This window comes from Nyctereutes procyonoides, unplaced genomic scaffold (genome assembly GCF_905146905.1).
Source record: "Nyctereutes procyonoides isolate TBG_1078 unplaced genomic scaffold, NYPRO_anot_genome, whole genome shotgun sequence".
Taxonomy (NCBI): domain Eukaryota; kingdom Metazoa; phylum Chordata; class Mammalia; order Carnivora; family Canidae; genus Nyctereutes; species Nyctereutes procyonoides.
Genome location: NW_026575141.1, coordinates 21,335,027 through 21,362,196, shown reverse-complemented (window position 1 = coordinate 21,362,196; position 27,170 = coordinate 21,335,027). Strand labels below are relative to the sequence as shown.

Sequence of the window (27,170 nt, the reverse complement as noted above, 5' to 3'; positions counted from 1 at the left end):
ATGACCTGAGTAAAAACCAAAAGTCAGACACCTATCCAGCTGAGCCACCCAGGCACGCCTATTCAACAGATATTTATTGAGTGCTGCCTGTGTGGCAGGCACAACACTAGGCTCTGGGCACACAGTAATACACCAGACATATTGAGACCCTTCCCATGATGGGGCTCACAGTCAAAAGGGGAATCAGGTGGTAATCTAATAATTTGCACATGTAATTGGGCAACTCCAACTTTGGTAAGAGCTGCAACAGTTCTGGGCATGTACAATAGGGATAGCTCACCTGTTTAAGGGGAATCACAGACCTAGCTAAGTCATGTGCTGTTGCAAGAGGTATCAAAGTAAAAGAAACAGCCTGAGCAAAGACTATAAGCCATGGAGGACCAGGAGAAGGTCAGAAGTTCTAGAGTATGAGAATGTTCTAGAGTATGAGAGAGGGAGCAAGTGGCAGAAGAAGACAGAGAAGCAGGCAGCCTGATGTTGGTGGCCACATAAGAGCTCTCTGAGGGTGTTGCTCCACACCTCCAGCCTTAGTATCTTTGGGGTGTCGACAGCATGAATTATGTTGTGGGAATCTAGAAATATTATAGTTCTGAGGGAAAATATAAATTCTAGTTTATTATACTTGTTTTCAAGTTACATATCAATAGAAGTCATGTATTTATACAATATAATACAGAAGAATCCAATTTTCTTTCTTTGTGTGGTGTGTTTACCTCTTTGTGGTATTTGCATAATATTTTGAGATTATAAATGTTGATCACTTTGTATTATATATACATAAAATAGAATCCACCATAATGAAATATCATCTGTCTTTTCTTTTGTGACCTGCAGAAAGTCTAATGTACACAAGAGCAAACCCAAGGGTTTTTGTTTTGTTTTTATTTAAGAGAGTGAGATAGAAAGAGAGCACGAGCATGAGCAAAGGAAGGGTCTGAGGGAGAGGGAGAAGCAGGCTCCATGCTGGACAGGGAGCCCAACACAGGGATAGATCCTAGGACCCCAAGATCATGACCTAAGTCAAAGACAGGTGCTTAACCGACCCAGGTGTCCTGAGCAAACCAAGTTTTAAGGCTGTTGTATTGTGTTGTATACGCACATATACACAGACACACACTTTGTTATTTAGAGCAGTTTTTAGTTTGCAGAAAATTGGGCAGAGACAAAGATTTCCATATACCCCCTGTCCCACATGTGCATTATCAGCATCCCCTACCAGGGTAGTACATTTGTTATAGTCAATGAACCAATACTGACTGACACATCATTATCACTCATGGTTTACATTAGAGTTCACTCTTGGTGTTGTACATTTTATAGGTTTTGATAAATGTATAAAGACATGCATTCGCCTTTAGAGTATTATATAGAATAGCTTCACTGTCCAACTCCCCTGTGACTACTCCTTGTTCATCTTTCCCATCCCCCAAACACTTGGCAACGACTAATCTTTTTCCAATCTCCATAGTTTTGCCTTTTCCAAAATTCTGTATAGTGGGAATTATGTTGCATGTAGCATTTACAGACTGACTTCTTTCACTTGGTAATCTGCCTTTTTTATTTTAGCCAGGCCCCAAATGGCTAAGGTTCATAGTACCATCAGTAGTCAATCACTTAAGCCACATGTTTGTGCTTGAAAAGAGAATTTTAAGGTCACTGTCTCATGGTTTACTACCAAACAAAGCCAAGATTTGAGGTGTTAACTTAGAATTCATTGAGAGCCAACAGCTTGAGGAGAATGTAATCTCAGGGCCCCTGCTTCTGCATGATGAACTATGTGTTTACCTTACGCTGCAATAAAATCTGAACACATGCACCATTCTGAATTTGTGATAACCAAATGCATGTATTATTTTTACAGCTGAAGATGGAAAAAGCGTTTTATCTGCCTTAGACAAAAGCTCTACACATAATGCATGCTCAGGTAATCTAGATTAAGGAAAATGACTTAATTTTTAATAAATTTGACAAACTCCTTACACAGTGAAACTGACTCATAATTTTGTTTTCTTTTCCCTCCTCAAATGGACCTATAGATGAACTATTAGACATGAAACCTGAGGAAGGTGGTAAGATTTATACATTTCTTTGGGGTTATAATTTAATTTTTAATACTGTTTTTATGTGCAGGAAGATACAATGTTTATCTTTTGAATAGCTTTGCATTCCCAAGCTTTGCATTCCCAATAGGTGACTGTCATTTGTCTTTATAAATGACTTTAAATATGCCCAAGCACAAATTAGTATATATGGAATTGTCATCCTTAATTTAATTACATAATGGTCAAACTTTACACTAAAGCTAAAAGTTATTACATCAAAAGTGATATGCTATAGTAGAAAAAACATGGCTTTCAGAAACAGACCTGGACTTGAGTATCAGTTCTACTATAAACTCTGTATGGCCTTAGGTAATTTGCTTAATGCTTGAACTCCTTCAGCTTCAGTTGCTCTCATTTGTAAAATGGAACTAACTGCAGCAGTCTTGCTGGGTTGTTGTCAGAATCGGAGACCATGTATATAGAGGGTCTCTCGTGCCCTCTCTCTCAGATGGGAAGTAGTTGAAAAAGTGACACTAGAAATGTTGTCCTAGTGGTAGACTGTGCTGCATCTCCAGTGAACCTCAGTTAAACAGAAGAAGAGTTTGCGTGAGTAGGCCCCCACCCAAGTTCAACAGAAATCATTTCATAAATAATCCCCCAAGAGAGAATCCAGGGGCTTGGAGCGGGATGAGACAGGTATAGTCTTAAGTGAACCCAGGAAATGGAATGTGTTCAGCCTGGTAGAGCCCTTGGTTTCCATCCTACCAAGGGTTTGCTTCTGATGATTTATCATAAATCCAAAGTACCCCTGAGATTCTGAGACAAACTCTAGGGCACCCTTTGTCCTAGATGGCTGGCACACTGTCCGCCCTGGTTTTACAGGTTTCTCACAGGACTGGATGGAAATGGAGCAAGATCATCCTGAAGGCTCCAGTTAACTAGGGTAGACAATTTTCTCTACTCAGTTTGACCCCAGAGTGTGAGAGGAAGAAATTCTGGGAAACAGAAAGCATTGGTTAAAGTTTTTTTCAAAATTGGAAAGGGAATAGAACTCCTGCATTAGGTTTCGAGGGCTTAGGAGTATAAACTTGAAGAAAGAAACCTGATTTCCTTACAAATTTCTTATTCCAGGCAATACACTGTGCAATATCTCATGAATATCCCTGTCTTTTTATCAGAATGACTACTATTTGTAAATATTGAAATCACATCAGGTTACAAAAGTAAAAAGCAAAGAGTTAAAACAGACAGCCACTACATGGTCTCCATTTTCATAAAAAGTTTCCACTTTGGCATAAGGATAGATTACTTTAATGAAATAAAAGATTTTTCTTACACATTTTTTTTTGGAGGGGGAAATATTTCAGTCTTGCAGAGGTGGGCTACAGACAATAATATAACACGCAGTAGGGGCCCACCACCTAGTTTTAGCAAATCTTCACACTTAACAGTTTCTTTATACATATGTTTCAGCTTGTTTTGATAGGAAGATTGTTATTTCTCCTGTTGCCCACCTCTTGTTTATGTATTTTGTTCTTTGCTTTTATTATCTCCTATTTAATTTCATTATTTTAATAAACATAATTTTTGAATAGATATATTCACATTGGTACATGATAATGATAATACAAATGTAGGCAGCAGAAAACTCTGACTCCCATTTCTGCTCCCCACTCCTCTCTATTCCAATATTCCCATCCCCATTCTATCCTCCTGGCATTTATTTACATACACACAAATATGAGTCTATATTCTTATGTTTTCCCCTTCTTACCAAAAAAGGGTTCTTGCTTTTGGATTTTGACTTTTTCAACTTGGGTAGTAATATAGTACAACAAAAACTAACCCAGTAACCATGCATTTCTTTGCAGAATTAAATCAGAAACGCAACTGTCTGTGATACAGGCTTGCTTTCATAAGCTTCCTCCATAGCATGTGCCATGGATACACTGGAATAAGATTGATACCTTTCCACTTATTGAAAACAGCTTGTGTATCTCATTGGTTTATAGTTAACAGTCTTTGTTTCGTGGAATAGAGGTTCATACCCTTTTCTTGAGCACTCACGTAATTCTAACAATAGAGAGGTGAATGTATTCTCCAAAATGTGGACTTGTTTTCAGGCAGAAAAGTTGATATACACATTGTCTCAGTTAAATGCCATGTCACCTAATCTCTCCTTTCCCTTTATCACTGTCAACCCATAAAGCCCTTCTTGAGACACAAGCCATACTTTGTCACTATCTGACTCTTCTGCATTGGCAACCCCTAGGGCAGAATCAGCTTAAAGATTAACATGACCAGAAGTATAGAAATACTCTGTCGGCGCACAGAACTTGTGGTGACTGAAGAAAAGAGCACACGATAATTAGTTGACTTCAAAATGTGTACCCTTCAGAAAACTGCCAGCAGGCCCAAATCCTGAATTAAAATGCTGATTATAATAGGCAAGACATTAAACAATCAAGAAATAAAAAGAGCTTAATCCAGGGATGGCTGCCTTTATAAGACTTGGGGGCTATAAGCTCTAGCACCCTGCTGCTTAGGGGGGCCAGTTCACTCCCAGTGGGAATTCTGTTAGACAAGTAATGGCCAAGCTGTGGCACCATGTTATCAAAAAGCAGATTGCTTGTGACAATAACAAGGAGGTAATTCTCCAGGAACCATGGCCCAGAAAATCACTCTGATTCAGTGTCATAATGAAATGTATTTTCTCCTACTAAATAGATAATATAAATAGAAAACCAATACAATATTTGGCCAGTTTATAAAAATTTTTAAGTAAAAAAGAAACTGAGTGACATTTTACAATAACTTGAAAGTGGCCCTGAAGTCACCTTGTGACCCCATGTGATAATCCCAACCTCAATTTATGAGTTAGGTGTAACATGTAGAAGTTTTTGTGTTCCTCAAAGTTGGGCTGAGAAAAATATCTAGCAGAAAGGTAACTGAACAAAGTTAGATGAATTTAGCCCACCTAAATCTGATTACTTGGATTTATCCAAAACATCCTTCTCTAGGACAAGATTAACTGAAGTTTTTAAGAATTTTAATTGTACACATTACAGTTAAAATATTTTGGCTTCTGTCATTTCCTTGGTTACTACTTTTAAACTTGTGATTCTAAATTCTGGCCAACTGTCAGAACAACACAGAAGCTCATTCAGTAGCTCACTTAGGTCTGGGTGCAGTCTCTAGCCCTTAGCAATAACACAGGTTTATGTCCCCAGGCCTGGTTTCTCCCAAGATGTTCAGAACTATCTTTTGCTGTTCTCCATAGAAGAGCTAACTAGGGATCTGATTTGCTTCCTCACATGAAGTGTGGCAAAAACAAGCTCATAATCTTTTCTCATCAACTTTCCCTTTGCCCTGTCTCCCTCAGCATCCTAGGATGAAATGCTGGCTTTGGCCCTTTCATAAAATAATGGTGCACTTTTAAAACCAAACACTCCACTGTTCTTACTGGATCACCATGTAGTCAGTAGTGTTCTGTAGAGATTTACTCCTGCCTCAGATGTCAAGTCTTTCAGTTAGATCACATATTAGGATCTAATGCTAAAATGGAAGACCAGAGCTGGGGATCATCAAGAAATATTTTTTGAATGCCTACTCAAGGTCTAGCACTGTTGGGGTTTTTGTTTTCTTTTTTGGGGTGTGTGTGTGTGTGTATCCCAGAGAGTGGGTGGAGATGGATTTTCCCCCATCTGTTATTATTATTATTAGCTGTCTTTTTTCACTAAAAGGGAGTTTTCAGAAGTAGTATTCTTGGATTCCAAACAAGTACAATTTGTTACCAGAGCCTTTTATAAGGAAGAATACTTTGCTCGTTAGACATTTTTGTACGGTGGTTTCCCACCCCGTCTTTCTCCCCCATACTCTCTGTTGGGTGATGTGAGGACTGTGTTGGTTGTTGGGGTTTTTCATGTGTACTGCAAGTGTGCAGCCTTTACATTAGTCATAATGCTGAGAGTGGGGACCAGGGAGAAAACCAGAGAAACAGAGCCTTCCTGTTTCACACACAGATGAAGGTAACTTATGTGACATTTATCTCGTTGTTTTTCTGTGCTCTCATTTTTGGTCTCTGTAGCTGTTTCCATCTTCTGGGTTCCAAATTCATGCTGAGGTCATGAAACTCAGTATGATTTCAAAAATATAACCTGAGTGGGCTGTCACCAGTTTCCCACATTTACTTTCTGTCACCCGCCCTCTGTCTCAACCCAAGAGAGCTTCCTCTGTATGTCAGTTTTCACTCTGAAAACTCACTGGGTCAGAATCAGAGCACATTGGCTCAGAATCAGTTTTCCTGGGGAATATTTTCCCAGGAGCATAGGATTTTTATTTATGAGCCCTTGTGCAGTGTAAGGCAAACATGCTGAGTGGGTCTCCCTCTCATCCATTCTGCCATACTGCCTGCAGCCAGGAGCTTTGCTTGGCTGCCAATGGAGCCATCTAACCTTAGAAACCCTCAAAACTTTACAAAAAGCTTGAATATTCATTTATATATGACATCTTATCAGGCTCTGAGGTAAAGGCAGTATACTGCACTGAGAAAACATTGACTTATGAGCCAGGGTCCCCAGCCAGATAATTTATAACTAATAAATTATATGACCTTGGGTGGGTCATCTAGCCTGGGTGTCTTTTTCCTCATATGTGAAGTGAGTTACAGGGGATAATCTCTAAGATCCCTTTCAGTTAAGTATGATTCTTCTCTCTAGGCATCTCACTGGGAGAAAACAGCAGGTTCCCAGACAGGAAGGCAGGAAAGCACAATTGAGAAGTGGCAAATGTGGAGGAGTTTTGCCGAGCCATAGGCCTCCCCGAAGGAGTTGCTAGGAGGGCTGCAGTAGAGCTGGACTGCAGAGGTCCTGAATACCACTGTAAGGAGTGTTGTTTTCCTCAGGCATCAGAGGGAGCCCCTGAAGGTTTTCGAGTAAGAGGGTCATAATCTCACAGCTGAACTGAGCAAAGGTATACAGCGAGAGGGTGCCTTTTATGGAGTGCCAGCAGGCTTGCTGATGAGAAAAACCCAGAGAACCCTCAAGTCAGGAGTTTGTCATCAGAGTTCAAGAAAACATGGATTTGGAGATGGAGATTTGAGAATCTTCCCAGGTGAGATTGGAACCATGAGAATAGATAAGATGTTCTGTAGATAATGTAGGAAAGGGAGATATGGCTTCAGAGGAAATTTTATGGTAACTAGACTAGGAAGGGGCAGCAGGGACAGTACTGCTAAGGAGATGGAAGGATATTCAAAAGAGCCATCTCATGGAGACCCCCCAACAGATGACAGCATTTCCAGAGTGGGCAACAGGGCAAAGTGTCACAGGGATTGAGGTCAGAGAAAGGGGGATTGGAATTAGCCATGAGGATCTTACTGATAACCTTCAGAAGACCCATTTCAGTGTGGGCAGGAACTTGAGGACAGGCAGCTGGAACAAGAGTGGTTGACAAAATATGTGACTGTGGAAGGGAGAAGAAACCAGAGCAGCACCGTTGGGGGGTGGGATGGAGAGACAGGAATTACAAGATTGGCTGTTGTTGGGATATGCACACATCTTTTGAGATCAAGGCAGGAAGCCTTGGAGAGAGGGAGAAAGACTAGAGATGCTGGAGCTGAATTTCAGTGGGGGCGGAGCAGTCTCCCAGCAGAAGGGGAGAATGTACCATGGGCTGATGTCAAAAAGAAGGAAGGAATGTGTGAAGGGTCTGGGTCATAGAACTGAAGACCGAAAGGTGAGAACTGGTGTTTGCATCTTTTAACCTCTATTGTTAGAGTCACATCTGGATGTAAGAGTGAGCATGGAGACGCAGGAGCCTACAAGAGCACGAAGGGGGCCTGTAGTGGTATCTGTGGGCTTGGCACCTGAGAGATCAGAGTCTTGGTTCACTCTTGCAGACAGAAGCATATAGGGTACCATAACCCAGGAGCAATACTTGTTTGGCTACCTGGGTAGAAGGCCTGATTCCACTTGAGCAGCCCTTACCAGGGCTGCTCTCAAAGAGCTTATTCTCTGTGTGCATATCTCCATTTTCTCATAGTTGAGTTGAATTATTTCCAGAAAAGATGTTAGCTTGATTCTTAAGAGCCAACAGACTAGTGTTGTTTTTCAAGTCTTGACATGTCTGGTTACAGAACTAAACCTGTCCTTTTCTACTTGTAATTAAGTTTTTCTCACAAGTTATGTATAATAATTTCAAGCATCATAATTATGAGGGCAATAATTGGGTTTCCCGGTCTTCTGGTTCAAGTCAGTGCCAGCTTCACTGCTTCCAGTGAAGTAATAAGTTCTCTTACAGAAAATGTCCCCTATGCAGCCCACTTTAACAGTTCAATAACCAGGACCCTAAGAGGTCAAATTCAGTGATAGGTCACTGACTAAGTCTCTATTCGGAATGAGCTCTAGACTATATCATCATCACCAAAGGTCCTTTTCTCATTGCTGTCAGTAAAGTTGAGTTTGACAGAATACAATATTAGTAGGGAATCTTTTAGTTAGAAGTAATAGAAACCCTTCACTAAGTAGCTTAGCTTTAAAATTAAGAAGAAAAAAATAAAATTAAATTAAGAAGAAAAGATCATATTGGGAATTAGTCCATGTAACTGGGGACATACAGTGATGGATTGGCTTTGAGCGAGGTTGGATCCAGGGTTTAGACAGTGTTGTCAGAGTTCTCTTTCCAGCTCTTTTTTTTTTTTTTTTTAAGATTTATTTATTTATTTATTCATGAGAGACAGACAGAGAGACATAGCCAGAGGGAGAAGCAGGCTCCCTGTGGGGAACCCCATGCAGGACTCAGTCCCAGACCCCAGGATCATGCCTGAGCCAAAGGCAGAAGCTCAACCACTGAGCCACCCAGGTGTCCCTTGCTGGGCCACCCAGACGTCCCTCTTTGCAACTTTTGGTGCTGCTTCACGCTCTGTTTGGCCCCGTCATCCCTGGGAGCCTCAAAACTGCATCTTTAGAATTTGGAATTTGAAAGAGAGGCCTCCTCCCTCCCCCTTTTATATACCAAACTCAGGGAAGCCTCTGGCATGTGCCCACCCCAGAGCCAGTCTCCATGGCCTGAGAAATGAAGGACTCTGGTCAGCCTCGATGAGGGGTGAGGAGGCACCCTACATGATTTCTCACCAGGATCCTGTGGAGAAGGTATTTCCCAAAAGGGAAAACTGAAGAGGAGGAGGAATGGGATGCTAAATTAACAAAACCTACAGAAGTCCATTCAATAGCCTTGCACACAAACCTAAACAGTAAAAACAAAGATAGAGCTTTTGCGGTTTCTGGTTGTTTTTGAAAGGCTCAAAGTTTATTAGTTATTGTTGCTCATATTAATCACAATTGTCCCTGGATTGATATTTCAATGAATGCAGGAAGCCTCCCTCAGGGTTTGACTTAGCAGAAGGCTGTAAAGTGACTTCGGGAAGAACACGTAATTTCCAGTGCTCGTCAAAAGTCATCCCTTCCTCTAGAGTCTAGTCTTTGATTTGAACTGGTTCCAAAAAAACAGGTTTGGTTCAGCAATCATCTGGTTTCAGTCAGGCCAGAAAGTAAACCACGAGAAAAAGTTTGGGTGTTCTAGTCCCAACTAAAGTAGAAAGTACAAAGACTTGTGAAGTTAATGTGTGCAAAGGGAGTGACGCCAGGAGAGACTGAGAGAGGGAAGAAAGGAGGGTGCACAGCCAGCCGTGTGTTGAGGGACACAGCCAAGCTTCCTGCCTGCACTGATATATATGGCCTACCTACCTACCTGGCCTTCTACCTCACACAGGCCAAGGTGGATCCAGGCTGCCCACCCCCCTCCTGCATAACTATCTTACAAGCCTGTTTACTAAAATGCCATTTCCCTTGTCTTCTCACCACCCCACCTGACAGGATACATCTCAGTGCATGTTTCTGCGATCACACAGACAATAAGAATACTTAAACGAGATAGTTATCCAATTGAAGTGAATTTTGCTGCTCTTTTTAAACCATAGTGATATGGGAGTGACTGGACTCCTCCCTTCCTGGATGTGTAGCCAGTCTGCCCCACACATCAAAAATTCCTCTCAATCAGAACACCATTATATAAAGTGTGGTTGAAAATAAATCTAGTAAAGCCAACAGATAAGCTTGATTTGTTTACCAAAAAAAAAAAAAGCCTTCACTTAACTAATTATCTCACATAGTTGAGGAAAACCTGTTAATCTCACTTAAGATGACAGTATCAGAATTGCAGTATAGCTCAGAGAAAATATAAATCATGATTATTCCTTCTCTTCATAACTTACGGCCATGTATGCAGTTTCCATGTGGCCATTAGATACCACCCCAAAACCACAGTTAATAGGACCAGCAGTCCTTGGTGTTCAAAATATGTAGAAAACCCAGTGAAAAGTCTTACAGTTTTTCTGGTTAGTGATGTCCCTGTTCTACTTATATTCCCTGTTCAGTATTTGTCAGTGTCCGTATTGTAAGAATGGACTTCTTCTTGTGGATAAGCAATGAGATTTAAAGGTGTATTTCTTTTGGTCTTCTAACAGTGTTTTGAGGTGGCTGTTATTAATAGTTACACGTGTAAAAACAGAGGCCCAGAAGAGCTAAGGGTCTGGCTATAGTCACACAACAAGTTAAGAATAGTCTCGGAACTTCCCCTCTGGTCTTCTGTACGTTCCAATCCTCCTGGACAGTGCCTCTGGCCTTCTCTGGGTGGTTCAGTTATTTGCCCTGTTTTCTTGTCATTCTTTCACTGCTGCCCTCAGGCAAACCAGACCCACCTTTCCTTTGCTTTGGCAAGGACTTGGGGTTGGGTTGCAGTTGGTTGCAGCAAAAGAGAAAGGAAGCAAGAGGCTTTCCTTGGCCAGTCGTTGGATGTCCTACCATCTTCCACTTTGGCCCAGTGTGTGGCAAGGGTCCTCTCCCCATCCTGGATGATGGTGCAAGCTCCCACATGGTGTGTTGGCTGTGGATTTAGGGCTTGTGTGAGAAGATTCAGGAAGCTATAAAAACAAGGAACCAAAATATCCCACATTGTCTTCAATCCTGCCTTTGTTTCCTGTCTGAGAAATGTTTTGGTGGTAAATTTGTTTTTATATTAAGAAAAAAACAAAACCCTAGAGTTTTGGTGGATATATTAAGAAAAAACAAAACCCTAGAATTTTACTGTTTCAGTAAAATTCTAATGATGCTCAGAAATGGAATTTGCTTTGGAGGAACGCAGATGAGGGACGATGGGACTAGAAATTAAACTCTGAAATTTCTTAAGATAGGCTATAATGAGAATAATTTAAAGTTGATAAGCTTTTTCTTAAATCTAGCTATCACCCAGTCCGTCCCATCCCAGCCCCCACTGCATTCACTCCCAAGGGCTTGGGACCTGGGTGGTGATGTGTTTTGTGCTTTCTTACTTTGATCAGCTTGCCTGGGCCCAATGGCAGGGACCTCAGAACCTGAAGGTGCTGACAAAGATGACCTGCTGCTGTTGAGTGAGATCTTCAATGCTTCCTCCCTGGACGAGGGTGAGTTCAGCAAGGAATGGGCTGCTGTGTTTGGAGACGGCCGACTGAAGGAGCCAGTGCCCACTGTGGCCCCAGGAGAGCCAGACCCCAGGCCCCAGGCAGGCTCAGGATTCCTTCCTTCACAGCTTTTAGACCAAAACATGAAAGACTTACAGGCCTCACTACAAGGTATGTACCAAGGGGATTGCAATAGGGGATTTTTTGTTTGTTCATTCATTTTTTTTTTTTTAAGATTTTTAAAATTTATTCATGAGAGACAGAAAGAGAGGCAGAGACATAGGCAGAGGGAGAACCCGATGCAGGGCTCGATCCCAGAACCCTGGGATCATGCCCTGAGCCAAAGACAGACATTCAACCGCTGAGCTACTCAGGCATCCCTGTTCATTCTTTATTTTTAATTCAAAAGCCTCTTTCTTCCTTCCTTCTTTGTCTTTTTTTAAAAAAATGTTTTTATTTTATATCTAATGTCTTTTTTGTTGCTGTTTTTTTATCTTTGTATTTTTCTTTTATATTCAGTGACTTTTTAGCTAAAATCTCAGAATCATAGTCCAGCTTTAAGATGTTGCAGGGTTTACAATCTCTTCTCATAATTTTCTCCTCATGTTCACATTTGCTTTTAGTAAAAGGTTAGAGAGGTAGCTTATGTTTGCTCTGATTTTTAGACTTTTGCATGGCATACTTTAGAGAATCAGATTGTCTTCATAGTCATGGGCCCTGTTGGCTTGGCCATTCCTGCCTGGATGGTTCTCCACATTTCTATAGACATACCATCTTTTTAAGTGCCAAGTGACATCACACTGGGCTTCTTAACTTCTTAATTCACATTGAATTTTCCCTTGCTTCCTGCTGTCTCTCCTTCCTGGCCTACCCCTACCCTGAGGATGCTCTCAGCTCAGCCATTCCTGTTGGGTCTGAAACACGGGGCCCACCAGCATCTTGGCCACAGCAGAAATATAGTTTCCACTCTGATCTGTGGCCAGCAACATTGGTCAGGGTGCAAGGCACGCTGGTTGAGAACTACTGGCATGGGGAGCACATTGGTTGAGAGTGTAAAACTAAAACTCAGATTGAAATGGAAATTTTTAAGTCTAATTTTCTAAACAGACCTTGGGAAGGAAACTATTTTCTACTATTTCAACACCTTTTTCCTTCTTTCATGTTATTTTAATTGTAAGATGGGAATCACTATTAAGAAATTCTCAAATTGTTTTGGTTTTTCCATGAATTTAGGCTATCTCCTTAATAAGTGTTTATCTGGTACTTAAAGCTGAGAACAAACAGCAGAGCTGGAATGATTAAGTAATTATGAGCTATTAAAAAAAAAAAAACCTCAGGTCTTTGGAGATGAGATCACGGACAGAGCAAAAGTTGGTGGGCAAAACCAAAAAAAAGTCTTCCCTCTTTTTTTTTTTTTTAAATGAAATTCATCATTCCTTTTATTGTTTTCTGTGAGTCCTATTTTGTATCCATGTCATTTATTTTCAGGAATGGAGTTAGAGATAAGAGGGATAAATGGAATCCAAAAATACTTTACCCTGAGCCTCACCTCTGGGTTTCGCCATCTCTTTCACTGGAGCTCCAGATGAGCAATGCTGCCAGTGACTTGAGTTTCACCCCCACCCACCTGCGGTGGAGGTGCTGACAAGCCGTGGGAGAGTTGGAAGGCCATAGCCAGGATCCACTATTTAGATCTTGGGGCTGCTGGAGACTCTCCAGTGTGCTACAGGATGAATCCCATTCCGGCCCCCAGCTATAAAGATACTAGGGCCCTTGCTGCCCACAGGAATGGTGATGGCAGTACTCCCACTTAACTGGACTGGCTGAGTGTCATTCACTTGTGAGTGGCCCTCACTGACAGCTGGGAAGTCAGAGCTCCACGCCCTCTTCCTGAGCAGGCAGTGTGAGATCTCAGCTCAGGGCCCATGGCCTCGCAACTATGCCTGACAGTTATGACAAGAGCAGTGGCCATGGACTTCGCACTTTAGCTTTGTCCCAAATCCAAGTGCTCCAGCACTGGAGTACTCTTGGGTCTAGGGGGGAGGTGTTCTGACAGTGAGAAATGTAAGCTTATTGTAGAAAGAGGTATTCCTGTATGGGTAGAGAGGGACTACCAAGGGAAGCCATTTATTTCTCAAGCAACAAAAATCTCACTTAAGGTTGCCACCCTACTAGCTCCTTACCAAGTTTCTCACTGATTCAACAGAGATTTATTGGGTCCTTCTGGGTGCCAGGCATTGGGGATTCATCTGAGAATATAACTCACATTCTGATGAAGAGGAGGTAATGAACAATAAACATAATAAAGAAAAATCAGAGTAGGTTAAAAAAGTGCTTGGTATTATAGAGAAAAGGCAAAATAGAACTAAGGGATAGAAAGTGTTGGGTGGATGGCAAGGCAGGTCAGGCTGTAGAACTAAATAGGATTCTTATGAGAAGATGAAAGTTGAGCAGACTTGCAGGAGGTGGCAGAATGGGCCACGTGAGATAGGGACAGAGGCCATGTGCCAGTGCCTAAGGCAGGACATGCCTGTGTGGTCGAGGGTCTGCAGGAAGAGCTCTGTGGGTGGAGTGAGGCAGGGAGGCAGAGGCTTGGCCATACATGGCCTCCTGGCCTTTGGAAGAACCTGGGCCTTTATTTATTTATTTTAAAGATTTTATGTATTTATTCGTGAGAGAGAGAGAGAGAGAGAGAAGCAGAGACACAGGCAGAGGGAGAAGCAGGCTCCATGCAGGGAGCGTGATGAGGGACTCGATCCCGGGTCTCCAGGATCACGCCCTGGGCTGAAGGCGGCGCTAAACCATTGAGCCACCCAGACTGCCCCAAACCTGGGCCTTTAATTTGGCCCAAGAAAAAATGGGAACCGTCACAGTGTCTTAGACCAACAGTGGGCATGATCTGATTTATCATTTAAAAGGATCATCCTGCCTGCTAAAAGTTTCCTTTTCTCTGCTGGTGTTCTATGAAGACCAGAGCTAAAGGAGTTGTTTTCTAACCTCCGAGTTACCCTGTTTCCTTTGCATGCCAGCAGACACAAACTGAATGTCTATGGAAAACAAAAATGACAGGAAAGAAAAATGAGACCTAAGTGTTTGAAAGAGGAAGCCCACTTATCTTCTACCACATGTACGGATTCCCAGCAGGTGCTCCCACAATTCTGGTTCTGATGCTGCCCTGATTCAGGGAACCTTCAAAACAGATGTGGTACAAATAAAGAACAGGCACCCTGCTTCGGTGACTGATCATGTAATCCTGTTACAACCACATCCTATGCTTTTGTCAAAACTTTCCCCACCTCCCCCTAAAAAGGAGAAGAGGATTACTGGCTCTCGATTTTTTTTTTTAAGACACCCATGGTCTAGAAAAGTCCATCTATATACATGTAAAAGCATCTAAGTAACTATTAAACTTCAGACACTTCGTATTGAAATTGCTTCCCCCATCATCCAGATCATCTCAAAAATCAAATTAAATAACCAACTGAAACAAATAAGTAATCACACACAACATGGAACAGAAAGGCTCACTGACATGTTGGTTTAGAGAAACCAGCAGTGGCAGAGAGTTAACTTACCTAATCCTCACCACACCCTTGCCAGGGAGGTACTATCATCATTTCCTTTTTAGGGCCCTGGGAAACTGAGAAACAAAGTAATGAAGTAATTTGCCTGAGATCAGACATGTGGTGGGAGGCAGACAGATGGTGAACCTGAGCCATGTGACCCTGAAGTCTGTGCCTTTCACCATTCTGTTCGGTTGCCTCTCTGTACCAAGTCTCCAATGGCAAATGTGATTTCTCAGTGGGTTCCTTCAGGTCTCTCCTTGGATGCTCCTCGGGGAGCAGGACTCGTCATGATTAGCCTGGCCCTGGGTGTCCTGGACACACACACAGACCAAGAACAAATGGTTGCCATGGAGAAGGAATGCACTGGTTGGGAGGCAGGGACCCCGTCGACCACAAAAATTGGATGATATTCCAGAATAGAATATTTGAAATCAAGATTGTTTGTAGAATCTTTGCCTGTGCTAGCAGCCACCCACATCTTCCCTGTAGGGCATTCCTGCTCATTCTCACCACCATTGTTCCAGTTCTCTGTGAGGTCCAGGTGGGGCTGCATCCTCAAGATGTTGGTGTCAAGAGAACTGAGGGGAAGGGTCTGGGCTCCAGCTGCAGCAACCTCGGCTCTTCCACAGACTGCACTTCCCTGCCCCGCTCCCCTCCTCACTTCTCCTTCTCCTCCTCTCTCCACCTCCCCATTTTCCTCTGCCACCCTCCCTCCTTTCTTTGTCCTCTCTCCCCACTCTGTTCCCCTGTGCTCTGGGAGAATAGAGAGGGAGGGAGATTTAGTAAGATAACAATTATATTTGCCTCCTTCTCCCCACCCCAACTTCAAGCTCTAGGAGAGCAAAATGAAGCGTCCTACATTTAGGATAAAGTTGGGCTGAACATTTAAAAAAGGAGTTGATTTTATGTAGGATTTCTGAGAGTTTCTGAAGTTACCAGCATGATAGGGGCTGGGGTTTCCTGTGTGTCGTACAATGATGAGAAAACTGTATGTACCTTTCTGAGGCCTCCTAAAGCGAGTAGAAAAAGAGCTGGCCAGAGGAGTTTCCCAAGGTTGAGACAAGGTGAGGCTGATAAGCCTCATTTGCCATTCTTCTCCATTCTCCACCAATACCCAACATTTAATTTAGACATAGAATAGACGCTGATACTGAAAAGACTACCATCTGCTCAAAATACATGCACCAGGACATCTTTTAATTTAGGATTCTGCAAACCTAAGTTAGGAGTCTTGTTCTACATTCTCACAAACATGCAGTTCTGTGTTCCTTCTGGATATTCTTTTGTTTTATGCCATGCCTAGGTGCTGTTACCATCTGGGTTGGTTTCTATTTAAGGCTAATGTAATGTCAAGCTTTGCATTATCTCCAATTCACCTTTCCTTAATCTGAGTTCACCCCCTTGCCGTTCCTGGCTTAACCTGGCTCCAGATAACTGGCATATCTGGGACTCAAATGATGAGAAGGAGAAGACTATGGGGTGCAGTTAGAGTTTGAACACGGAATAGGTGCTCACGGCATGAACGCGTGGAATTTTTGTTCCATTAAAGAAGCAGCTGATTGAGGAACGTCTGCTGGTCTTGGATATATGCAGAATTTAAGTGCCTCCCTTAATCGATAGAAGGAGCCTTGATGACCATCTACTCCACCTTCATTTTATAGATGAGGAAATCAGGAAATCCCAGATAGCCCTTATGACTTGCCAAGTTGTTGCAGGTTTATATCTACCATTTGCAAAAGTTCTAAACAAACTCCTTAGGCTGCCTTACAAGGCCCTTTAGGACCTACCCCAGTCTCATTGCTGCCTATTCTTCCCACACCTTTACTTACCATGACTTAATCACCTTGTTTTTCTGAGGACCTATGTATTATGTCAAGTAAGCTGGACTCCAGCCATATCGAACTTGAATGAGCCTCAAACATGCTCTCTCTCCTCCTTAGAGCACATCACCCATCTCACACCCATGATGCTTGTTTTCCCTGGTTAAGTTCTCACCCTTCAGTGTAGTTTCAATGTAATTTCATCCAGAGAGCCTTCCTTGACTCCCTCCTCCCATCCCCTCCAGCAGTCAGGGTTAGGTGTTTCTGCCTCCATTCCCTTTATAGCTTACTCATTCCTTTCCTCTCACATCATTGTAAGATTGGTGTAATTCTCTTGCTTTTGGTTGTCATGGGCAGGGCCCGTGTTTGTGTTGCTCACTATTATATTTCCAGAACATAGCTGAGCGCCTGGAATACAACAGATGTTCAGAAAAAGGATAGATGGATGGATGGATGGATGGATGGATGGATGGATGGATGGATGGATGGACGGACAGACGGATGGACAGATGGATGAATAACAAGAAGGGAGGGGAAGGAACAACAGACATTGAATCACTAGATTAAAAGAAAGCAATCCGAAACTAATCTCTAGGATTGTTCCTCATGTCGCTGAGCTGTACTAAATAAAATTCAGATTCAGCTTCATTTTATTGGTGCGTGCTCTCTAGCTTTTGTGCTCCCTGGTTTCACCTACAAGAATCCATTTTATTCAGACAGCAACCTAATGAGGCAGGAATTTTTATCCACCCTTTGCAGATATGGAAACTGGAGCTCAGAAGAGGAAATGTGGATGACAGGGTGGTACTTGGCTACCATGACTGTGGTGTTCCCACTTTCCCCTTCACTGCCAACCCCACCCCAGTGCCCCCCAGGCTGTGATCATCAACCCAGCCTGAGCTTTTGCTCTCCCAGCTAGTGAAATTACATTCACGGTAAAGTGCTCCTCTGGATGGTGTTTTTTTGGCTTCGCTTGCTGCTCTGGCTGGCCAGTGTTATTTCTGGCTGATTTATATTTTCCCTTATGTAAGTAAAGGGGGCAGGATTGCTCCAATAAAATTTTATATGTGTTTCCTGCAAATGGGTAGCACAGTTGACATATCAAAGGATCTATGAGCTAGGATCTTCATTTTGTTCCCAGAACTCTCAGCGCTTGCTCTGTGGCCCCCACCCTTCACCACCCTCTCCTGACACAATTACTCTAAGATAGGGAGACATCTTTCTAGCCACACCTTCATGTTAAAAACGCCTCAGCCAACGAACACCAACTAGAGAACAGTTGATGGCAATTACAGGAATATTAGCTAGAGTTAGTTCTCTTTAAATAGCATTTTTTCTTGACAGAAGCCAAGACATTTGAAATCTGGCTTGGCATTCCATCCATAATTATTCTAGTTGCACCCCTCCCCTAAATAATTCCCAAAGTGATATGAGTGAGAGTGACATTGCAGCTGAGCTTAGTGTTTTCTTTTCTTTTTCTCTTAGCTGAAGTCCCAGCCATACCATTTTCTCCCCTCATGCACATATAGTCGATTGTTAGACTTACACTTAATAGCTGTTCTGAGACAACAATGTGACTTGGCAAACTGGCTCTTGTTTCTGCTCCACACTAGGGGCAAAGGAATAATGACACCCTGTGTCTTTGCGAAAATTCTGAGGTATGCTGTCCCCATCATATTAATCCTCAAAGAATGGATGTCTTCAGACTCATCCTTCTTCATGTCCTCTGCTGCAGAGAAGCCCTCAAATCCATAGATTCTAAATCTATGAGTGTTTAGACGAGCAATATTAAATAATCCATAGTTACAAATGAATTTGATTAGAAGACATTTATTGTCTGTATAAAGGACTATGCCATTATAATCCTTGAAGTGATAGGCTTGAAATATGATTTGTATTTCTGGTACTTTTAAAATATGGCTTGATACACAGACATGTTATTTATTTATAACTTTTCGGGAACATGCCCATTACGTAAAGTGAGGGGAGCTCCATTTTGACATGTAGATTTATTTCTGCCTCCTTTAGGAATGTGTTCCATTTTATGCTCTGAAAAATACAATGCTTTGAACCTGCCTTGCTTTTTGAATGTTCTGTGCAACCATTTTAAAAAATGAATGTTGTGCATATTTTTGAAATGGGAAGAATTATCTCACTGAGTTCCCACTGTATCAAATAGCATACAGAGATCAGGGAGGGGCTGACTTTCATACCTCTCATTTGGCTTTGCTCTGAGTCAGTTCAGGTTCTTTCTGGAAGTGTAGGCCTCCTTGAACTCAGAGAGCTTGATGGGATGGACTGAAGAGCTTAAAACAGCAGGACCTGAGGAGGTGGGGTTTTGAGACAGACCCCTCTGTTTCTTAGGAGGGCTGTCTTTGGCTGGCTGGCTCTGGCCTCAGCCAAGATGACCTGATCCTGAAGGATATGGTGACCCTTGCAGCTTCCTTAGAGACCACCCATGACAGTGCTTCTCAAACTTGCACTTACATAACAGTCACTGGGGGATTGTGAAAACAGTTTCTTGGGCTCTCCTGCTAGGGATTCTGATTCCACTGGGTCAGGGTTGGCCCTGGGAACTTGCATTTCTAGCCAGCTGTCAGGTGGTGCCCATGTTGCTGGAATGGGCATCCTACTTTAAGAACCACTACTCTAAGAGATTGAAGCCAGGCTTATAGGAGTTGGTGGAAAGGTTCCGTGGGCTCTGCCAAGCACAGGTGGGTTTTGACTATGTTTGGTGTTGGGGACAGGGTGGTAGGGAAAAGGGCAAAATTTACTCAGTTGCATTCTATCTCTTTCAGCTTGATTTGGCATACTGTGGATCACAACTCTAACTTTCCACATTTCCCACTCTTTTATGTGATTTGTGCTTAAAAGTAATGCTCAGGGCCCAGCTATCTAGGTACTAGGAAGGTTATGTTATCCTAGATTACACCAAATACTGGTCAGTTTTATACTTTTTTGAACTATAATTTACATACCATAAAAATTACCCACTGTAAAAGAATGATTCAAGGATTTCTAGTAAATTTATATTGTGCAATAATCACTGTAGTCCTGTGTTAGAACATTTCCATTATCCCAGAAAGCTCCTTCAAAATCTGGTGCTTTTGTTGTTTATGAATTATGTAAACTACATATTCAAATGTCGTTCAAATAAGTAGTAATACTTTTAAAAGCCTTCTCTATGTTTGCATTGTTTTAGATCCAATAGGTAGATCACAGGCCACTGTTTCAGTTGTCATTCGTTAGTCTACATGGAGAAGTTTGTGTGCCACTTGCTGAAAATGAAATAATTCAGCCAGTGAATATTATAGCATCTCTCATGCCAAGCATTGTTTTGCCATCTCTTAAAATAATGCCTCATAAGTGTACTTCTCATGGTTTAAGAACATTCTCCAAGAGTCTATCCTAATTTAACAGCCATTATGTGCCAGACAGTGCACTAAAGGATGTAAAGATGAATAATACGTGATCTCTGACTTCAGGAGGCTCACAACTCTAGGAGGTGACACAAAAATGCAAACTAATAAATATAGTTAAGATTTGCTAATTAAGTTTCCTGTTGGGCATCTTAGAATAATGACAGGGGAAATGAACAGCATTAAATCCTGCCATTTTTGTGGCATATACTCTGTGACTTGGTTATGTGTAACTTGCTCCAGAAATTGGTTTCACTGCCCAGCTGAACTGTGCCATTCAAATATATTGTCTCAGGAGGATCTTATCAGAGACAAAACCTTTTCTGAAGAAAACAGCAGAGCATCCCAGTAAAAAGATACAGTTTTAATAATGGTGGACCTAACAGTAGTGGATCATCTGATGGTCTGTGTTTCATAGAATCAAGAATGGACGTAGTCTACAATACCTTCCTATCTGCCTCAGGTATTTTGGAGCACATTGAGGAAGCAATTTCTTCTATCACTGAGAAGACAGGACTCACAGACCAGACTTAAAGCAGACATGCAAAGAATTATTTGATAAAATCCTAAATTAAATGTAAGCCATGCCAAAACATCTAACATACATCGTGAATGCTCTGGGAAACTAGGTTTGCTTCCCCCAAAGCAGGACCGCCGAACGCCACATAGGCATTATTTTGCCTATGTGGGTGGGCAGAGCACAGGGACATTACAGAATTTTGGATAAGGCAAACGGAGTGCATTGTAAGATACAGCGTCAAGTTAAGGGGGTGTTCTTTACCCTCATATAGTTGGACTAGACTATCATTTATTGATGTGTATTATCTAAACTTCTCACTTTAAATTGGCTGTATAGCAAATAAGCGGGTTGGATCATAGTGAAGTAGAGAAGACCTGTGGTTAATTAGTTATATTGCTACATTTACTGGTGTTCACTTTTTAAAGCTTTCTCCATTTATGACAGAAAAGCAAGGCACTTGATTTCCTTGGAATGCTATGGATAATCTCTGCTGTGACCATGAAATAATATTACTTGAGAAGAAAAATGGGCATAGAGCTAAAAGAAAAAAAAATGTTCTAACCTTAGCAATTTCACAGATTTTTTTTTCAAAATCCAATCTTTTCCCCGATTTTCCATACTTACAAATTGGACACGATTATACCTATCTCTTGTCCCCTAAAGCCCATCCCAGGTACAAGGAACATGGCACAAGGGCCTTGTCCTTGTCGCACCACCCTTCCCCTTTCTTTGGAGGCCACTGCGGGTGAGACCGTGTGTGCGCCCAGCAGCTGGTGGGGCGGTGTGCCAGCCCTTCCCTAGACCTAACCACCTCTGGTTTTGAACATTAGGCTGCTCAGAGAGCAATGTCAATCCTCCTCCTACTCCATGGCCAGCACCACAGGCAAGCAGTCCAAATGACAACAGCCCTGCAATGAAAGGTAATACAGTGTTTTATTCCCTGGAAATGACAGTTGCCTTCCTTTCAACTGGCCTAACACTATTTTCCGTCTTTCTTTACTAATTTCTATTTGAGCACCGAGGGTGCGAATCAGGGGCTACAGGGGTGGAGGGTTTTGTATGATCCTATGAATTACATTCTGGCTTTTTTTCTGACATAATATCCTAACTCATAATTCCCCTTATCAAACCAAATGAGGAGGAGTCAAAAACTGTGACTGGGTGCTACACAGGTAGGAAAGGCCACCGAGGTTTGTGTCTTTAATTGAAAATACTATTGCCATGGCCAAACAAGGCATTTAATTAGTGCTCCTCTGAAAGAGCAGACTTTCCTTAGTCAGAGGAGGGCCCTTCAAGCTCGTGGGACTGTTCCTTTCTGAGTGAGGCTCCCAAAAAGAACATGTGTTCCACTAAAGATCTCTGTATTGCAGCTGCCTCTCTCTTCCTTTGATCATCACCCATTTTCCCCATGTTGACCGCAGGAAGTAACAGGAAGTGTCTTTATTATCCCAAAGCATCCCCATGATGTTCTTATAGGTATTGTGCAGTTGTACCTGGTTTCCCAAACTCCAGCAGTGGAGGTCTAGGGAATGTGAGGGCTGCCCCAAAAGTACAGTCACCTGACTCCTCCCAGCAAGGCCAGAGCTACTTGTTGAGGGCTGCCCTAGACCTTTGGGAGGTTAGTAGGAAGGGGAAGTAGGTGCAGCATATTTTTGCTGGAGAGATCTTTAAGATGTGTTGATATTCCCTATCTAGACTACAGATAGACTCATCCTCTATAAATGAATCTTGCCCCTTAGTTTCCTGTATGGCCTCCTACATGACTAAAGATGAGTTACTCCCTTTTTAAAAAGTTGTTCCCACTCCACTACCCAACCAAATTACATTGAGAGCTCTCAAGTCTCAGTTTATCATATCAGACAGAGCTGAGTATTCTGTAGGCTAATTGCACGTGGAATTCAGTTAATGTTAAATGGTAATAACTTGCATGTTACCAACTAGCCTTGCTTGCAGTCATCTCTATAGTAGATGCACTGATTATCTCATGATAAATCTATGAGAGATTATGAGAAAAAAAAAAGATGGGAATCAGAAGTATACTATGATTGGCACACTATCTTACCATTTCGGTGCCATTTTCATCAAAAACCCAAAGACCCTGTTGAGTGGGATAATCCCATCACCACTCTCCCATTACTTTGGCATAACCTCTTAGCTTGTTCCCCCCAACATTTCCCAAGACTCTTTAAGCCAGATGGCAAGCACATTCCTCGCTCCTCTCAGTGAGAAGGATAACCTGTCAGACATTTTCTTCATGCTTTTGATATTCCCACCTGTTGGGAAAGGGAAAGAAATCTGGGTCATCTGAGCCAATGAACTTCGATCCTCATGTGGAATGATTTATGTAGAGAAGAGCACCCAGCTTATGTAGAAATCACTTGCATCAGGCACTCTTTTGAAAATATTCTCATCTGGAAAATAATTTGGTTCTATAATTGTGGCATTTGGAAAGTTAGAGCAGGTGGTTCAGTGAAAGAGCAGCTGAAGGGAGTATCCAGTGAGGGTGAAGTGGAGGTGGGGCGTGGGGGTGATTTAGAGCCCAGGAGGAGGAGGAGACCTTAAGAGGCCTCCTCCCTCTGACAGGAGAGGATGGAAGAAGGCAGTGACCCTGAGAAAAGAGATGCAGCCAGGCCTAGGTGCCTAGCCTCCTCTCTGCCTGTTGCTTTGAAGCTTGAAGAGTGGTCACGGTATTTCCCTTGACCCAGCAGATTTGTAAAGTGTTCCAGTGGACACTGGAACATACCTTGCTTCCTCAGCCATTCAGTCTGATTTCTGAAATCACAATGCTATTTCCTGCTTGTGTTTAAGCAGCACGGTCTGCAGTTTTAGTCAGCTTGGTAGGTGAGTTTACAGGTGAAGGTTAACACTGCAAGTTCTTCATGGAGTTTTAGGCCATGGTTTAGAAATGTTCTTTGGCCAACCAACAGGGAGACATGGAATTCCCTAGCTAGATTTAGGGACAGAGTGTACTGGTATTTGTCTGATTGAGCAGCATCCTCCCTTTTCGGGAGGAGCCTGGACCCACCTACATGCAGTTTGGCAGAGGTGGGCCTTTGGAAGGGGCCTGCATTCACATGTCCTCTTCTCTCCCCAGAGCCTGCCAAGGCTGCCTCGGATCTGACTGCCTGGTTTAGCCTCTTTGCTGACCTCGACCCATTATCAAATCCTGACGCTGTTGGGAAAACCGATAAAGAACATGAATTGCTCAATGCATGAATCTGCAGCCTCACGGAGGGAGCCCACGTGCCGCTCCTCAGCCACACACCTGGGGGCACGCAGATGTATGAAGTGATCAGTATGCTGTTTTAATTACGTGCCATTTTAATAAAATGAAAGGGTCAAAGGCCCTGTTTATATTGGTATAATTATTTACTCTTATTTGGTATAAAGGTTTTGAGTGTATTCTCTATGTGGATCTAACAATACAGCAGTTTTTAGCTGGCTGCTCTCCTGCCAACATCCACATCGTGGCTACTGATGTGTCACTGGGATACTGTGAGATCCAAGTTCAAATCATAAACCTATTCTGTGTTAGGTTTAATAAGGAGTCCTGTGGCCTCAGAGGCAGCGGGAGGCTAACAAGGCTTAAATGCCTCCTCATGTACCCCCTGCCTCTGTCGCCCTTAAGGAGGGCAGGGGGCTGCAGGAAAACCCTCCCTTCCTGCTGAGCCACCTTCCAATGAGCTCTGGGTGAAGCTCCAGCCAACCAGAGAGACTCTTCCCTAGCTATCGCCCAGTGGGCTGTGTGTTCTCACATCGCCAGGGGAGCTGGGCTGGTCTCCATTGCACGAACCTTTCTACGGAAAGCAGCCGTAGCTGCAGATGCCAGTGTCTCCTTTTGTCTTCATGGCTGGAATTCAAAAGCATGTATTTCTGGAGTCCCTTGTGATATTAACTGTTCTTGTTTTTGTTTTTGTTTTTTTTTTAATTAAATGGCAGAGACATTTGACATGCAAAGGCAAGTTAATAGAGTCTGTTGTGGGGATTCAGTGGGGAGGTGCCATGGGTGTGGGGGCTGGAGAGGGAGGAAGATGACAAGGACTAGTCTCACCTGTGTGAAGCTATTGACATGATCCCATGCATCGCCCACATACAGAACAAGGGAGGAGGGTATGGACTTTGGTGGCTCGGGCAGAGGTGGGAGCAAGTTTTGTGTGTGGGCATGTTAGCAGTTCAGACACTCCACCAGCATGGACCCCCAGGGCTGCTGCCTCTCCTCCCATCCCTGTGCCACCTGTGGCCCTGTGGGTGTAGGGTTAATGATTAGCAAGAATTGGTCCCACATGCCCAGCTGGGCCAGTGAGGTCTCTGCTGTACTCTTGCAGCCTCAGTCTCCAGCCTTGAAAGGGTCTCCTGTGGCCTCTTTCCCCAACAGAGGGCTGCGGCTTCTCTGCTCTCTCTGGTGTGCTTCCATGGAAGGACCTGGACCAGCAGTAGCCACCGTCCTCTGCAAGTCAGCATTGGGGGACTGGAAGGCATTCTCATTCTCCTTCGTGCAGGATGACACCTGAAGGCAAGTTGGAGCTGGGACTGTGTGTGTTACGTGGCTGGTGTAGCTCTGCTCACTTCCTGGCCAGCCCGAACTGTCCTTGGAGTCTGTTTGTAAGAGTCTCATTTAATGACTCCTCAGCCTTGCACTCATGGTCTTTGAGGATATCAGGATGCTGCCCTGGGTCCCCACCCCCTCACCCTCCCACAGATACACAGGAGAGCGTGTGGGATCCTTAAACCCTCCTTCTCAATCCTTGGCCTATGCATTTGCTGCACAGTCTACCCGGGATGCCCCCCTCTCCTTACCCTCAGGTGCCATCGCAGCCCGACTCGCCCCTCAGGAGCACCTCACATCCCACCTCCTTTAACTATAGCCTGCAGTTTTCCTTCAGGGAACCACCCCTGATCTCTCCTTCCTGCCCTTCTCTGTCATGATTAGCACATGCTTGGTGCTCTCCCTGGCCTGTGAGGCCTACCTGCCTCCCCCACTAGGCATTGCAACCCCAGAGAACAGGGTCCCGATTGCCCCAAATCTTCTGTATCTCCCTAGTAATAATCCCCCTGGGGTCCCCTTGCAAACACTGGGATCAATGATTGCTGAATGAAGCTGCCCTGTGTGAAATGAGGATTAAGGACTCCTCGTTGCATCCTGGGTCACATTTGCTAACAGCCCTGGAGTCCACAGCAGCCGCAGGAAGGAGACGAAGCAGCGAAGCAGGAGTGGACTTGCTCTATCCAGGCTAGAGGCACAGGGCGCTAGCTTGGCTGCAGTGGGGGGCGGGGAGCAGAGGGGCGTGGGGTTCTTCTCTGTTGAATGGATCACTTTAAATACTAACAGGTTGCATTTTAAAGTTGATCTGCGGGTGAAGAAGGAGTGGAGGATTGTGGTAGTTGAACAGGCTTTGCTACAAGTAAAAGTAAAGTACTGCACATGAAGGCATTTTCTCCCTGAATTTTCTTTACATTTTTTGTTGAAAAAAATTTCGATTCCCATTCCCATCTGCAATCCACTTGGCCAGGCTCTTGATCCCTCTTGATAGGCGTGTTTTGATCCTGGCTAGCACAAAGCCCCCTCGGCCACCTCTCTAGTTTAAGGAGAAGCAGCTGCTGGCTTATTCTTTTTTAAGCGGTCTGTGTGCTGCCCAGCCAGGGGGCTTCCTTGGGGGCCCACCTCACCCCCCCCCCAGCTGTCTGTAGAAGGACTGTCTCTGGCAGGAAGAAGACAAAGGTGCCCCACCCCCTTCACGCCCAGTCTTGCTACTCATTTTCATCCCTTGTCTCGAGCGGGTACAATTGCGCTGGAACCCTCGGGGAAATTCAGAGCACCTGCTCCTTGAAAACTTTCCTGCTGTTTTAGGTGGTCTGCAAGTCTCCGTTCCCTTCTCCCGCTGCCCCAGCCAATATATAAAGAATATTCAAATTTAAGAGAGGGAGCCAGAACCATTTCTCTTTCCTCCTTTCTTTTTCTCCCAGCTGGCATGGGCTTTGGTGCACTTTATAGATTCATTGCCTTCAAAATGTAATTTTAGAAATGTCAGGTTGATTTTTGAGTTGTGTGAGAGTGAGAAAAGCATCCGTCAGCTTCAGAATTAGAAAGGCACCAACTTAGAACTTTTTGTTGGAGGCTTATGCCCAAGAAAACGTGGTCTGCTCAGAGTTGGCAGCCCTGAGAGCCCTGAGTTGCCAGTGGGTGTGTAGACGGTGCTCACCATCATGCTGTGGCCAGTGTTACATTGGGTATGGGGCCAGGGCAGAGGCCCCCGGGCTGCCTTCTGAGGCTGCCTAGCCATTTGGGTCAAGATGCCTTCTGCCTATG

General features: G+C 43.5%; 1 protein-coding gene across 10 annotated transcripts in view; it reads left to right on the top strand.

Annotated features, from left to right (window-relative positions):
- The window catches only part of ICA1 (islet cell autoantigen 1), a 144,292-nt gene extending 119,480 nt beyond the window's left edge, over nt 1-24,812 (top strand). For 8 of the 10 annotated variants that reach the window (XM_055307568.1, XM_055307566.1, XM_055307570.1 and 5 more), the window contains 5 exons: nt 1,862-1,924; nt 2,037-2,069; nt 11,440-11,709; nt 21,694-21,783; nt 23,958-24,812. In XM_055307568.1, coding sequence (XP_055163543.1) covers nt 1,862-1,924; nt 2,037-2,069; nt 11,440-11,709; nt 21,694-21,783; nt 23,958-24,079 — 578 coding nt within the window. In that variant the 3' untranslated portion in view covers nt 24,080-24,812. The remainder of the gene's footprint in view (nt 1-1,861; nt 1,925-2,036; nt 2,070-11,439; nt 11,710-21,693; nt 21,784-23,957) is intronic. The other 2 variants (XM_055307572.1, XM_055307573.1) reach the window with 2 other exon arrangements.
- Nucleotides 24,813-27,170: the final 2,358 nt, after the last annotated feature.